Source organism: Triplophysa rosa, linkage group LG22 (assembly GCF_024868665.1).
Source record: "Triplophysa rosa linkage group LG22, Trosa_1v2, whole genome shotgun sequence".
Classification (NCBI taxonomy): Eukaryota; Metazoa; Chordata; class Actinopteri; order Cypriniformes; family Nemacheilidae; genus Triplophysa; species Triplophysa rosa.
In genome coordinates this window covers 5,041,856-5,056,176 of record NC_079911.1, presented here as the reverse complement: position 1 = coordinate 5,056,176, position 14,321 = coordinate 5,041,856, and the positions used below count along the sequence as shown (strand labels likewise).

The 14,321-nt window shown below is 39.5% G+C and overlaps 1 protein-coding gene across 4 annotated transcripts; it reads right to left on the bottom strand.

The window, feature by feature from the left end:
• Positions 1-70: 70 nt before the first annotated feature.
• Positions 71-14,259, bottom strand: smc5 (structural maintenance of chromosomes 5). 4 transcript variants are annotated; one of them, XM_057320801.1, is made up of 24 exons: positions 14,067-14,259; positions 13,816-13,957; positions 12,301-12,353; positions 12,068-12,230; positions 11,832-11,966; positions 11,450-11,590; positions 8,088-8,249; positions 7,925-7,996; positions 6,739-6,994; positions 6,494-6,648; positions 6,301-6,414; positions 4,206-4,300; positions 3,984-4,116; positions 3,599-3,772; positions 3,297-3,466; positions 3,073-3,196; positions 2,673-2,795; positions 2,457-2,585; positions 2,268-2,363; positions 1,611-1,715; positions 1,361-1,480; positions 958-1,137; positions 767-862; positions 71-690 (listed from the first exon to the last, which is right to left on the bottom strand). In XM_057320801.1, exons 1-24 carry the CDS (start codon positions 14,210-14,212, stop codon positions 568-570), a joined length of 3,207 nt encoding a protein of 1,068 aa, XP_057176784.1. In that variant the 5' UTR covers positions 14,213-14,259; the 3' UTR covers positions 71-567. The 4 variants fall into 4 exon arrangements, with proteins under 4 accessions (XP_057176784.1, XP_057176785.1, XP_057176786.1 ...); XM_057320802.1 differs by having other exon boundaries at positions 14,039-14,146; XM_057320803.1 differs by lacking the exon at positions 14,067-14,259 and adding an exon at positions 13,389-13,443 and having other exon boundaries at positions 13,816-13,913.
• Between the last annotated feature and the right edge of the window lie 62 nt (positions 14,260-14,321).

Below are 14,321 nucleotides of genomic sequence, written 5' to 3'. Positions count from 1 at the left end.
CATCAGTTTCAAGAAATAAAGGCTTGAAATATTTCACTCTACGTGTAATGAATCTATAGAATATATGGGTTTCACTTTCTGAAATGAGTGACAAAAAATATTGACCATTTTCATGATATTCTAATTTTTTGAGATGTACCTGTATAGCTGTCGTCTCAAACTCTTTTACACATTGACTGTTTTCATAAGCTCAACGTTTATTATCCTAAACAAAAACATTTACACTGAACACAAGCAGCAGTTCACTGCAGCTTTAGCTTAAGTAATTCTTGGGTCAAGACTAAGAAAATAGAAAATGTAACACTTACAACTTAAGCTATACTCAACATAGCAACAACTTTGTTTAAACAACCAATAAATACAGTCCTGCAGTGAACACAGCTCAAAATTATCACTAGTTACTGATTAGTGCATATGACATTTAGAAAAAAAACAATGAATAGAACATCCAACAAAACCAACTTTAGCTATACTCTGCATAGCTCAACATTGTTTTAACAAGCAGTAAACAGTCCAGAGTGAACAACACAGCTCCATATTAACCACTATGTGTTGTTAATGAACGGGTTAGCAACGTTTGGCTCGCCTGATGAAGGCTTTGGCGTTCCATTTATTGGGAGGAAGCATGTAGGGTCCGTTGTGCACGCACAGAATGGTCATCTCCTCAGCGTACTGCAGGTTCTGTAGAAGCTAAACACACAGAATGGTTAAATGAAACCAACCCCTCCCTGACAGCAAGATCACACAGTCACTAGGCAAAACCTACCTTGGGCGTGATGAAGAAATACTGTGATGTATTTATGCCGCAAGCAGTCTTCACAACAATGTTGAACACTCGTCTCTCATTCACAGGATCCATACCCTACTCATAGCAAAATAGATGTTGAAAAGTGTAAATCATTATTCACAATCCCTTCGCTGTCCTACTGTTACTCTAGTATTGTGTGAGTGCATTACCTGATTGATCTCATCGACCACTCTAAAGGGACAGCGGTTGAGGTCTTGCAGGGCCATGAGGTACAGCATAGTGGACACACTGCGCTCTCCTCCGCTCTGATGGTGAGGGGTGAGCTCGTGCAACTGAGTGCTACTGCGAAACTTCACACGGATGCGGATGCCGTACTTATCATACTCCTCCTGAAGTGCACAAATCCAGCAATGAAATCTATAAGTCGTTACAAAAAGCATTCAACCAGAGTGCTCAAACTGCACAGTTTAAATGATCACCGCACAAAAGAATTATAGCCACTAAAATACCGTTCGACCGGACGTCATATGAGTGTGTGTGGGGAAAGCTAATGCCAGTTCTACATCTTGATGAAGATGTGCGATACAGAGCGAAAGGCGTGTAAATACTCACATCATTCTCGGAGTGCAGATCCACCTCTCCAGCACACTGCATTGAGCGGAAGAAATCACTGAACCTCTCGTTTATCTGCTCAACCAACAGCTTCAGAGGATTCAGCCAGCGCTCCTTAGCCTAACCAACACAGTTATATGAACCGAAATCACTAAATACAGGTGTACGTGGGAACCAAAACATTTTATGACCACTGTATAGTAAACATTCACGTGAGAAACTTCAGATGTACGTGACCGTCTGGACTCACCTCAGCGATGTTTTGTCTGTAAGTGTTTAGTGCATTGGCCTTCTCATCTAGCTCCTTCTCCATGTTCTTAATCTCCTGCTCACGGCGGTTATATTCCTCCACCACCTAAAAGTGAAGATGACCACAACACAGCAAAGGGGGAAATTAAAGGACATGGCCGAGGGAAAGGGGTCTTTAAAGGAGTAGAAAATTCTGTCATCTTTTATTCACCCTCTTGTCGTTTCAAACCTGTATGACTTTCTTCCTTCCGCAGAACACAAAAGAAGATATTTTGATGAATGTTGTTAACAGCCCCCATTCACTTGCATTGGTACAAAAGAAGTGAATAGGGGGCTGCCGTTCTGTATTTTTCAAAATATCTTCTTTTGTGCTGTGCAGAAGAAAGTCAAACAGGTTTGAGATGACGAGGGCGTGTAAATGACAGAATTTTCATTTTGAAGGTGAACTATCACTTTAATGGAATTCAAGGCACATACGATTGGACAAAGAAATGAATAATGGAGAGATCTGCTCTACAAACAGGTCAAAAAATGACACTGGAGCTCAAGTAGGTGTCTGGAATTTGTCTGACAGCATCAGCTAGAAATGTTTTTGAGAGTTTAAAAAAGCATCAACAGGCTCATCTATTATGGTAAAAATGTGTTGCGTTTGTCTTACATTATCAGTGAGACCAGTGAAGCACTCGGCTCTGGCCTTCTCCTCATTCAACATGGCATCAATCTCATCCAGAGTATCAGGCAACTGGCCGAACGCCTAAAAATACGATACAAATATTGATGTAAAATAACGAACTAAATACGTGAACGAGTTCAAGTTTGATACGGTGTCTTTGGGTTGGTCACTGACTGCATGTAATTCTTCTGGGACTGCCGTCTCTCCAGGAGTCATGTTGCAGATCTCACTGGCCCTCCTCATCAGGGTCTTACACGTGGCCAACAGGCTGGTCTTCACCTGGTCCAGCTTGGTATACGCTTGCTGCACAGCACAAACACATGACATTTTATCAGCCCATTCCCCTGACAACCGAACCCAGGACCTTGTGTGACTGCTTGTGTCTCTCACCTCAGCTCGCTTGAGCTCCGCTGAACTGTCTCTGCAGTCCGTCTCCAGTTTGGTTTTCTCAGCAGCGAGACCTGCGCTCTGAAGAGCCAAATACACCTTCTCCATACTCAGCTTGGCCTTCGTCTGAACACAACCACACAGAGCAATAAGAAACAAAGCATTCAGGAAAGACACAGCTTCCAATAAATGACTGACTCGGACAATAAATCGAATATTTTACAATACAGAAGCACCAGAGAATAACAGACAGAACTTCACACCCACTGTTTAAGAAATTGCTCTTTTTTGTGTATAAAGCTGCAGTTTGGTTGTGAAGCGTAAACGATATTCTTGTAAAAGCTCTATGCACGTGCGTATGCTGCGGATGGAGGGTTTGTGAAACGAGTCTGCAGAAACACACCTTCATGTGACTCAGATACTCTGCCATTATGACCAGTTTCTCATCGTTTACAGCAGAGATCTTTGCATTCGTTTCCTCTTCGACCGCCTGCAAGTTGATCTTGTTCTGTTCCATCTGCCTCAAACTACACAAAAAGAACCAGCAGAAACCAGTTAAAGGAAAGCTAAGAATGGTGTGCCAGTTGAGAGAGACAGTGAGATCAGGTGTGGTTTAGTAGAAGGCACCTGTCCTGTTTTGTGCTGATCTTCTGCTCCAGGTTTCTCTTCTTGCCTTTAAGCTCAGACAGTTGCTTCTTTTTAGCACGCAGATCATTATCGCGGCGACTCAAAACAGTCAGTTGCTCACGAATGGCTCTCATTCGCTCATCAATATTCCTAACCCGCTCTTCAGCTGCCTGTGGACAACGGGTCGAAGGTATTTTATTAAAATATTTAGCATGTCAGAGCTTTATAAAACAGTCACAACCAAATGGTAACAACTAAAGCGAAAAGCACTGATGACAAGGTGACCGATGGGCATCTCTCACCCTCAGATTCTCCACCAGTTGTCGTTTCTCCTCAGTATCTATAGCCATAGTGAGGAACTGAGAGGGGCGTAGGGCGGAGTTACTGGAGATCACGTTATTAGAGTAAGAGGAGGTCTTCACTGTGTACTTCTCCTCAGCGGTGTAGATAATCCTCAGCTTTGCCTCGCTAATCACCTGAGGAAAACAAATACTTTATTAAACACCTAAAACCTTTAAGCGTTAGCTTAATAAACCTGAATGTTAAGTCATTCTGTACCAACTATACTGAAAATGCGATCGCATAATGGATATCAATCATACAAACCTGGTTCCTCCAGTTTGAAATTTTGCTTCCTGATATGACCTCGAAGATCTACAAGACAATCTGTGTTAAATGAAACCATACCTTTTCGATTATATTCTTGGTGGTCTCGGTTCCCACCGGCACGTCGTTAACACGGTACTGATGACAAAGGTAACTCATAACCTCCTCGGGAGCATCAAACAGCTCACGGAGGTATGAGAAGAAGCCGTAACGCCTGAAAAAACAAATCGATCACTAGCAAATCCTACGTGTTAAGAAACACATACAGAATCAGGGATAATAACTGGTCAAATAGCACATTACTTTAACGTATCGAGGGGTCGTGATGGCAGCCTATTCGAGCACGACTCTGGAGGAGCGATCACACTGTTAACCCTTAAATTCTGTGTGTCTCGGACCTGAGAGAAAAACAAATGAATCAAATAGTTTTCTATGCACTTCAATTAACATCAAACAATCAATTACCAAAGCACTTTCTAGAGTTTTTGTACAGAAAAACTGACTTGACTTGTTTCTGTTGTAAACGTTCAAGGCTTAAATTCACATTTTTCCTTTTATATGTTAGATAACAGTGTAACAAATGTTAGCTTCGCCCAACGATTTTATAGTTCTTGTAAGATTCTGTGGTGATAATTATTGTGGTAATAATTATTTTCATGTAGCATCAATGTTTTAGTGTATATTTAGCTCAAGCTAATGTTGAGCTCATCATTAATACTATATATCGGTATATTGCAAATAAACAAAAACTGTACAAATTTTCACATTTTTTTAACTTATTTTCCAATTGTCACCGTCAGAAAATCCTAGAAATTTCAGTAGCGCAGGGAAGGTGGGATGAAGGGATGATGGGTGACTACGTCTGGAACTGGTTCATGAGGACAGTATTAGTGATAAAAGACAAAAACGATCAAATGTAAACTTTTGGACGACTCAATTTTTGTAAATGTGATGTTGTAACTGTTGTTTTGAGCTCAGTGTTATTGTACCTTGTAATTTCCGCGTTCCGAGTAATAAAACCGAAAACTACCTGAAAAGATTTTTTGTGAATACCGTCTATGGTAAAAACAAATAATGTGATTTTCGTATTCAGCGTGTTATAGCGTATTTAAGTGAAAGTGACCCATAGCCAAAATGTGACCTCTGCATTTAACCCATCCAGTGAGTAGTGAACACACGCACAGCAAGTGGTGAACACAGGTACACCTGAAGCAGTGGGCAGCTATCACTGCAGCGCCCAGGAAGCAAGTAGGGGTAAGGTGCCTTGCTCAAGGGCACCTCAGTAGTAACTCACCGGCCCTGAGAATCCAACCGGCAACCATCTGGTCACGAGTCCGACTCTCTAACCATTATGGGCCACGACTGCCCATGACTGATTTACACCTGGTCACGTCATGTGTTTTCTCTGATCGGATAGCTATCGGATTTATTCAAACCGATGCATTTACACTTGGCCACATAAATGCGTCTCAGCTGAACGGATATGAATCCGATCTTTTATTTGCGTGCAAAATGCAAATGTAACTTTATTTCGCCGAAATGAAATGATAGGGACTGTTGTTTTGCTTTGTTTACTTCTGCAAATGCAGTCATGTCTAAACGGAAGGAAAAACTTGTATCATAACGTTCTCTCTTCCAAAGCGCTTGTGCTCTCGTGGCATCATGCCTTTGCAGAATAACCACAAGTCGCGTTCTCCAGGATGACGAGATCTCATTGTCTCACCCTAACCACGTCTACGACCACACATGTAAACAGCCCCAGGCGTTGCTGCAATAAGTGTCTGCGTTTCGCAGCTGCTCCATCCCCGGCTGTTTTATCGGTTTATTTGCGCAGCTAACTTGCGAGCAACATACATTTGTTTGAGAGGAGTAAAGCGCTGAAGTATATCCAACCAGATGCATTTACACTTGATCAGTTTTGACTGGAATGCGTCCCAGACCACCTCATGAAGTGGTTTGAGCAATCGGATTTAAATCCGTCTCGAATGCGTTTCGGAGGGCATTTACACCTGGTCTTTTCACGATCATATAGCTATCCGATCAGAGAAAACGCATGAAGTGACCAGGTGTAAATAAGCTCTCAAACTTCATAAATAAAGTCCAAATTAAAGCAAAATTTACTTTTTTATTTGTTACATTGTGTAATCAATTATTTTGCAACCACTGCTAAACCAACTATTGCCATTATTTAAAAACTATTACCTTTATTATATGCAGTATATTTTTTCATGTATAATGTGTATCGCTAATATATAGCCTTTCAAAGTTTAACGCTGTATTTATTTAGACATGTTTCGGATGGAAAACTACGCTGCACACCTCATAAAAACTAAATGGAACTAAACATGAGCCGTTCCATGGAAAGTGTGGATTTATTGCTCTATGCTAAGCCACAAACCTCAGTCATGAACATCTCCATGTCCTCTTGCTTCTGGAAGACGAAAGCTCTCAAGTCGTTGACAGGAATGTGGCTCTCAACATATCTGGCATACCGTGGATCACGTACATTTATCTACAAACATGAGATTGTCAGTCGGATCTGCTTGAACGCACTCTGAGAACCGTGATTGAGCGAGTGGCTCCTCTCTTACCACCAGCATCATGGGCTCATAGACATTGCCTTTAAAGCGATTCCGGTTCTTTCTCAGCCACATGAGAGCGGTGTACGTGTCACGGAAGCGGGTGCGCAGCTTCTCTTCTTTCATCCTCATCATGTCATCTAGACTCCTCATTCGATTCTGCAAACCTTTTATAGAACAACCAAATAAATATGACAACAAAACTTTGAGATATAAATATACAGGTATATATTAAGCAAAGTATTTTGAAACCTTACGATTAAGTTCTCCAAAGGCTTCATCCTTTTCTCTGCGCAGGTCTGAGTTTTCGCTTTCCAGCTGGGCCTTTGCTTCCTGAATGGTCTTTAGATCGACATTGATGGCCTCGATCTGAGGAGTGACGTCCTCCTGACTGCCAATGTTGTGAAGTTCCTTCTGAAGGTCTTTGATCATGAGATCTGTGTGTCCGATGCGCTTCTGCCGGTCTGCCTCTTCTGTCTGCTTTAGACTGAGTTCCTGTCTGATGTCATCAACCTAACAATTATCAGAACAAACCAATCAGTATTTTATACCATCAAGTGGTATAAAACAGATCTTCACATTTTGTCAAGAAAATGATCTGTGCAGAAGTTTTGCACTGATGATTCATGCTCACAAACCTAACCCTCAGTATGAGAAACACTTTAAATAAATAATACTTCATTTAATGAAACTTTCATGCACTCTCTTAAAGGAGTAGTTCACTATAAAAGACAAATGTCATGATAATTCACTCACCCACGTTTATTTCTTCCGACAAAAAATTGAGGCTTTTGAGTGCCTCCATGTAGCGCATCCAAGACATAACCACGTTGGAAAGGTCATGCGTGACGTAAGCGGAAGTTCCAACCCAGTGTTTACGAGTGTGGAGAAAGAAGACCGTTCAAAAGTTCTTGGATGTTGAATGACACGTTATGTCAAGATTATTGTTTAAAATGGTCAGTTCGTGTGCATATCAGGGATGTTTAAATCTTTTGAAATCTACGTTACACGTGACCTTTCCAACGTGATTGTGTAATACGGAAGTCGTCGACGCGCATCCTGGAGGCAGAGCAAGCCATATATTTATGTTTAAAAAGTATATCATTTTTTCGTTTTCTTGGAAAATGACCAATCGTTTCACAAGACAACACCCTTATTCATCGACAGGTGTCGTTTAGAGCCCCTTAAAGCTGTGATGAAACTAAAATTTGGACCTTAACCAACAGCTTCCCGTTTAAGTGCATTATATAGATAAGAACCCTGGAAACCTTTCCGACAGTAAAATAAACACACGGACGGCTTGTATGACATGTGGCGGAGTGAATTATCATGAAATTGTAATTTTATAGTGAACTACTCCTTTAAACACTTGTATTGTGGTTGTTAATGTATATCGTGTTCTGTATACTACAGTATAATCTGCCGGGTCAACTTTGCACATACCACTTTGTTCTTCAATTCAAGCCGATCCTGTTTTTGCTTACACTTCTGTGACGCCTCTTTGATGCCGTTAGTCTGAAAACAGTGAGGTTATCTTAATAACTGAAAAACAAAACCAGCAAAACATTATTTTGGTAACGCGCTGAACAGTTTGTGATGTGCTAACCATTTCCTTCATCTGCTGTTCAATGGGCTGGAGCTGACTCTCCACCGAGCGAATCTTTCTGAGCAGCGGCTCCTGAGCTTCTTTCAGTGACTTGAGCATTGTTTTCATTTCGTCTCTCTCCTTCTTTACTCCCTCAAGCTTCTTTCGTGCCGTTTCATACTCCTGCAAAAAGGATATAAAGGTGAATAAACAGGAAACGCATAATCAACATGCACAAATTGAAGGAACAGGTCACAGTCGAATGCTTTTTGGAGCCAAAATTATAAATCACAGTTTACTGTTATTATATGAAAAGAGCTGCTTGTACACACGTTTTTTTGCTTTACAGAATACAAGAAACAAGACATGGAATAACATGAGGGTAGGGATGCAACGATTACAGATTTTGTTGGTACGATTAAAGTCGGAGGAATAATCACGGTTGCACGATTATGACGATTATTATGCATACATTAATTTCTACATTTTTACTGGCCCTGACAAAAATTGTACTTGCCCGCCACAAAAAGTAATAAATAAATAATGTCTAGTTATTAGTTTGTTTGTTACCCATGCAATCTTAATAAATAAGCTCATAATACCGTAAAACTATTAGCCTAACTCTAATAATAATAGTCAATCAGTTAGTAATAAAATTAGAACAAATGATCAAATTATGAGCAATAGCACAAATAAATGTAATAAAGCAAACACACAAATAAAATGAACAGTGCTTTTTAGATGTTTCAGGTTGGTCTAACTATGGTTATTAGGTACAGAAACTGAATAAAGGAGTCAAATGTAAAATAACACTTCATAGTCTTCACAGTATACTGAAATATAGATCAAACCATATTAAAGTTATTAAAGTGGACCATTCAGGAGAAGCGAGTCTCTTTTGTCTTCGTTTTGTTGTTGTTTGATGAGCATTAAAACAGATATATGAATTATGCTGCTGTCCCTTTAAGAGCTAGCCTGCACGGATCACATGCTTTTTTCCCCCCACCGTTTTCATTACAGCAAACTATAATGGATTTATCAACGTGATATAGAGCCCATTCGCTAAATAACAACATCAAATAAGTTAAATTAGTTCAACTTGCATAAGGAGTAGACTTTGAATTTGAGCTTGCGCCTACAGAATGTACTCATCATGTGAGCTGTCCTCGATGCAACGCTTCATGTCCAGTGTTCGACTCCGTTAACTTACATACCGCTTTGTTTGTTTACGTTGCACAGAAAGCCCAACTGTCACCGATACAGCCTTGATTGTGAATGTACCTGTAAGATTGGCTGTTTGGTCTTTCTGCCATAGTTAATGTAGTGTGTGTCATGACCGTGTCACTGTTAAGCACGGCTCTTTAAGCTGGTGCACAGCTAGTTGCAACGTTTCTGTTCCGTGCAACAGAAACATGCGGTGTAACAGCCTTTACGATTAATTAACCGTGACGTTTTTAAGCGCGGTTAATAGTGAACATCGGTAATCGCTGCATCCCTACATGAGGGCGAGTAAATTCTCAAATAACTTACATGTGCACATTATGTATATACAGCCGTGGAAAAAATTAAGCACCCATTCCAAATTTTCGTTTCAATTCAGCATTTCTAGATGTATTGTTGTGTTGTTTGTGTCTCAGGATTGACAAAGTCATCCAACAGCAATGTGAAAGACTGACAGCATGACAAGACACATGAAAACTGTGATAAAAAATTGACCTGTTTCTCCAGTTTTCATTTTCTGCAAATCGAAACAATTTTTTTTTTAATTTGGTAAAAATATTGTTAGTTTCCAGAATGAAACAAAAATGATCATTTTACCTAAACACATACCTATAAACAGTAAATCTTTAAATCAGAAAACACTCTGAAATGGTCTCTTAATCTTTCAGCGGCTGTATATGTGTGTGTATGTACACTATTTGTCAGGTATAGTGACTCAGACCCGAAATGTGACCTCTGCATTTAACCCATCCAGTGAGTGGTGAAGACACATACACCCGGAGCAGTGAGCAGCTATCACTGTAGTGCCCAGGGAGCAAGTGGGGGTATGGTGTCTTTCTCAAGAACTGGCCCTGAGAATCGAACCGGCAACCTTCTGGTCACGAGTCCGACTCTCTCCCATTAAGCCATGACTGCCCTAATGGTTAGACTTATATATATATATATATATATGTGATCCTGGACAACAAAACCAGTCTTATGGGTCAATTTTTCGAAATTGAGATTTTTACATAATCTGAAAACTGAATAAATAAACTTTCTAGATATCTGAGTTGTTAGAATAGGACAATATCTGGCTGAGATGCAACTGTTTAAAACTGTGGAATCTGAGAGCGCAAAAAAAATCTAAATATTGAGAAAATTGCCTTTGAAGTTGTTAATCAGGGACACTGTGGCAGACCATCCACTCACAAAAATAAAGTTTTTATATATTTAAGGTAGGAAATTTACAAAATATCTTCATGGAACATGATCTTTACTTAACATCCTAATGATTTTTGGCATAAAAGTAAAATCGATAATTTCGACCCACACAATGTATTTTTGTCTTTTACTAAAAATGTTCCCGTGCTACTTAAGACTGGTTTTGTGATCCAGGGTCACATATATATAATAAGCATGTACGTATATATATAAAATACGTTTTTTTCTTTAGGTGTCTGGAGAGGTTTATTGTAGATAGATTACAGTCACCACTAGGAATGCCGCAAATCTCATAATAATATTGAATCATTGAATATTGTTCAATACACGTATGTGAATTGCAGTTTTCCGGTTTTACGATTAAATAATTTCTGTGCGCTTTATTACTCTCTGAACTGGCTCTTTCCGTGTTTATCTGTATATTTGTGTGCCTAGATAGATAAACACCTCCCCACGAGTAAATATCTAATAACAATGCGCAAACGTTAGGGACGCTTGCGATGCTGGTGACAGATTTTACACGAGTCGAGCGGTGAAGAGCAGTGATATTTCAGATCAATAATTAAACCTGAAACAGTACCCTAACTTTGGTTTGTTAAGTTAAGTAAGCGCTAAACCTCAATAAGCTCATTTTACTGATATGTTGATGAACGGTTAACAAAGAACAGCTGTGAGCTGCCAGTGTTAATCTTTAATATATCTTTATTTTATATTCTTCAATACACCAGGAATTGTACAAGTTGATTTTTGCTTAAAGAGAATAGTGAAGTGAAGTAAAATGAAGAGAATGGCAATAAAGTAATTTTTTCTTCTTACTGTTCCTGTCACACATAAGCGTAGAATAATAAAAAAACACTTTAATGTGACAAAGCCATCAGAACCGAACCGAACACCGAGTGTAAAAAACCGAGGTACGCATTGAACTGTGGGTTAACTGTATTGTTGTTATTCCTGCTCACCACCCATGGTTTTTTCTTCTCCAGCATCTGGATCCGGTCCAAGTGTCTTTTCTTCATGTAGTAGCGCTCCACATCGAGTTTGTTCCTCTCGTTTCTCTGTCTGGCCTTCTCTAGAAAGTTGGCTTTCTCCTTACACATGTTCTGTTGAAGACACACAAAAGCCTGCCTGGTCATAAAGACGACAAGAAAAAGTGTATACAACTCTATTCACATCTGACGTAGCGTAGGGTTGAACTTTTATCCGTTGCGAATCAACTGGAAGGTGAAAAGCTGATGTTCCATGACAGTTTGGAAAAAGAAAGAAATGAAAGTTTGCAGTGGATTACCCCAAATGTTGACTTTGTATACAGAAACACAGTCTCAAAACAAGAAAAACATTTACCTCCAGTTCCCTCTCCTTGCTGCGAAACGTCTTGAGCTCGCAGTGGAACTCGTACATTTCTGGTGGGCCTACGGATTTCTCAGTGGCTTCAAGAAGCTCGATCTTGCTCATCTTAGCGAACTCACCAACTTTCTCCTGTGACACCAAATAAAAAGCAAAGCATGAAGTGTTCCGCGGCTTCTTTAAAACACTAGGACTTGACGTAGAGGAAATTTCATAGCGAGAAAAGCACTCACCTGTGGTAGGAACTGACACAAGTTTCCAACCTGAATATGCAGCTCTCTCACAGCCTCCTCCACGGCCTTCTGACTGGTGTGCTTTTTATTGATCATCCACGTCGACTGGTTGTTCTCAACCTGGATCTCTCTGGTGATGATCAGGTTTCCACATGCTCTGTACCTGAAAGTTCAGATGCTTCAGACAGTTTCTCCAAGATCTTGGAGCAAAACATTTCGAGCGTTGTACTTACAGCTCAATCTCAACCTTGCCTTTATTACACCCTCGCTTCACATACAGACCAACCTGATAAAGAAAGACATCTCTATTAAATATCTGCTCAAAAGAAGATATTTTGAAGAATGTTAGTAACCGAACAATGGCGGTACCCATTCGCTTCTATTGTATAGACACAAGTCTAAGTCGATTTTTAAACCTGACTTTTATCCAATGTATGAGAAGGCGGCAGTGATTTTAGTCATCAAGAGGCTGCGAAGTCTGTCAGTAGATTGGGTGGCGATCCTCCCATTTCAACTCGCTGGATAAAAACTCACTAAAACATCGTCAACTGTGTGGCTTTGAAACTGCGTCTAGCCTATAGGTTGAGGTTAGCGTATTAAAATAAAAAGTATTTGCCAGTAATGAAAAGCATTATTTAACAATAATACATTTTAAAAGAGAAACTCTTTTTCATTATTTGTTGGTTTTTTATTCTTTAAGTTTTCAAATTTTGAGAAGATCTTCAAAGTGTACAACAAAGTGAAGACTCTGCCTCTGATCTGTGCTCATAATTTAAAGAGACAGTGAACCTTAAATTGAAATGGCCATTAAAATTGTTTTGTGTTACGTATTGTGTTATCTATGCCTTAATTATGCTGCAGCTGGAATGGACTAAATACCAAATTATTTTTACGAGCTAAAATGTAGGAAAAAATATATATAAAAATTAGGGCTGTCAAACGATTAATCGCGATTAATCGCATCCAGAATAAAAGTTTGTGTTTACATAATATATGTCTGTGTACTGTGCATGTTAACGTTGTGTTTATACACACATACACATACATGCATATATTTAAGAAAAATATAAAAATTAATAAACGTTTATATGTAATTTCAGTAATTGGTAAATATAAATAATACATCTCAAAATTGTATTAAATATATATACATTTATGTGTATGTTTTTGTATTTATAAATACAAAATTAATATGCACAATACAACGACACATATTAAGTAAACACAAGCTTTTATTCTGGATGCGATTAATCGCGATTAATCGTTTGACAGCCCTAATAAAAATGTTTCATTCCGTTATTATATCCCAGTTTTACGCTACCTTTCAGTGGTGTCTCAGATTGTCCCACACCATGTTTTTTTGGGTGGTGGTCACCCTAAAGTAAAAACATTTTTGATCAAATCTTTTGTGTTCTGCAGAAGAAAGAAAACCGTACAGGTTTGAAATGACAAGAGGGTGACGAAATGATGACAGAATTTTCATTTTTGGGTGAACTATCCCTTTAAGTTTTAGGTTATCAATGCAAAGCTGTGCTTTGTTATGCAAACAGCATTTAAGTAAAAACCATTTGCATGTGTGCACGTGCGGATGTGCTGAATGCATTGTAATGTCTGTGGAAGTATTGTGCTGCTGTTTGAAATAATGTAGTTATTGTTAGCCTCTCATTTAAGCTCTCTAAATGCACTTAATGCATTTAAAAAACGACATATTTACTTATGTGAAACACGCGCTCTCTGCCGATTCTCACCTTGTCTCCTCTGCCCAGGACTGCTGTTTTTCCTGCCAGACCCAGGCAGATGGCACACACTATGCTGGATTTGCCTGTGCCATTAGCTCCCACTATCATGTTTAGTTTGGGTCCGGGGAAAACCTCCGAGTGGTCATACGTGCTGTAACCAACGATATAAATCACAAACACGATTCCGTATGAAATAATCTCACTGACGTAAGTGCACAAGGATATACATTACCGTTAACGTTAGTGAGTTAAGCACTTACAGGAAGTTGTCCATAGTAATGCGAACTATCGACCCCTCCACGAATCCTTCGTCATTTGTGCTTGTTGATGGAGTTGGCTGACTATTTAACACCTTTGAGTTTGTTTTTTCGTGACTGACACGTTTTCGCTTTTGCAGTACATCCATTTTCTTCCTGATGTTTAGTGTAGTACGTCTCTTTCGTTTCGCGCCTGTGTTGTGGTACGTCGTCCTGTGATTGGCTATTGGATGTCACGTGATGCCTTTCAAGGGTTGC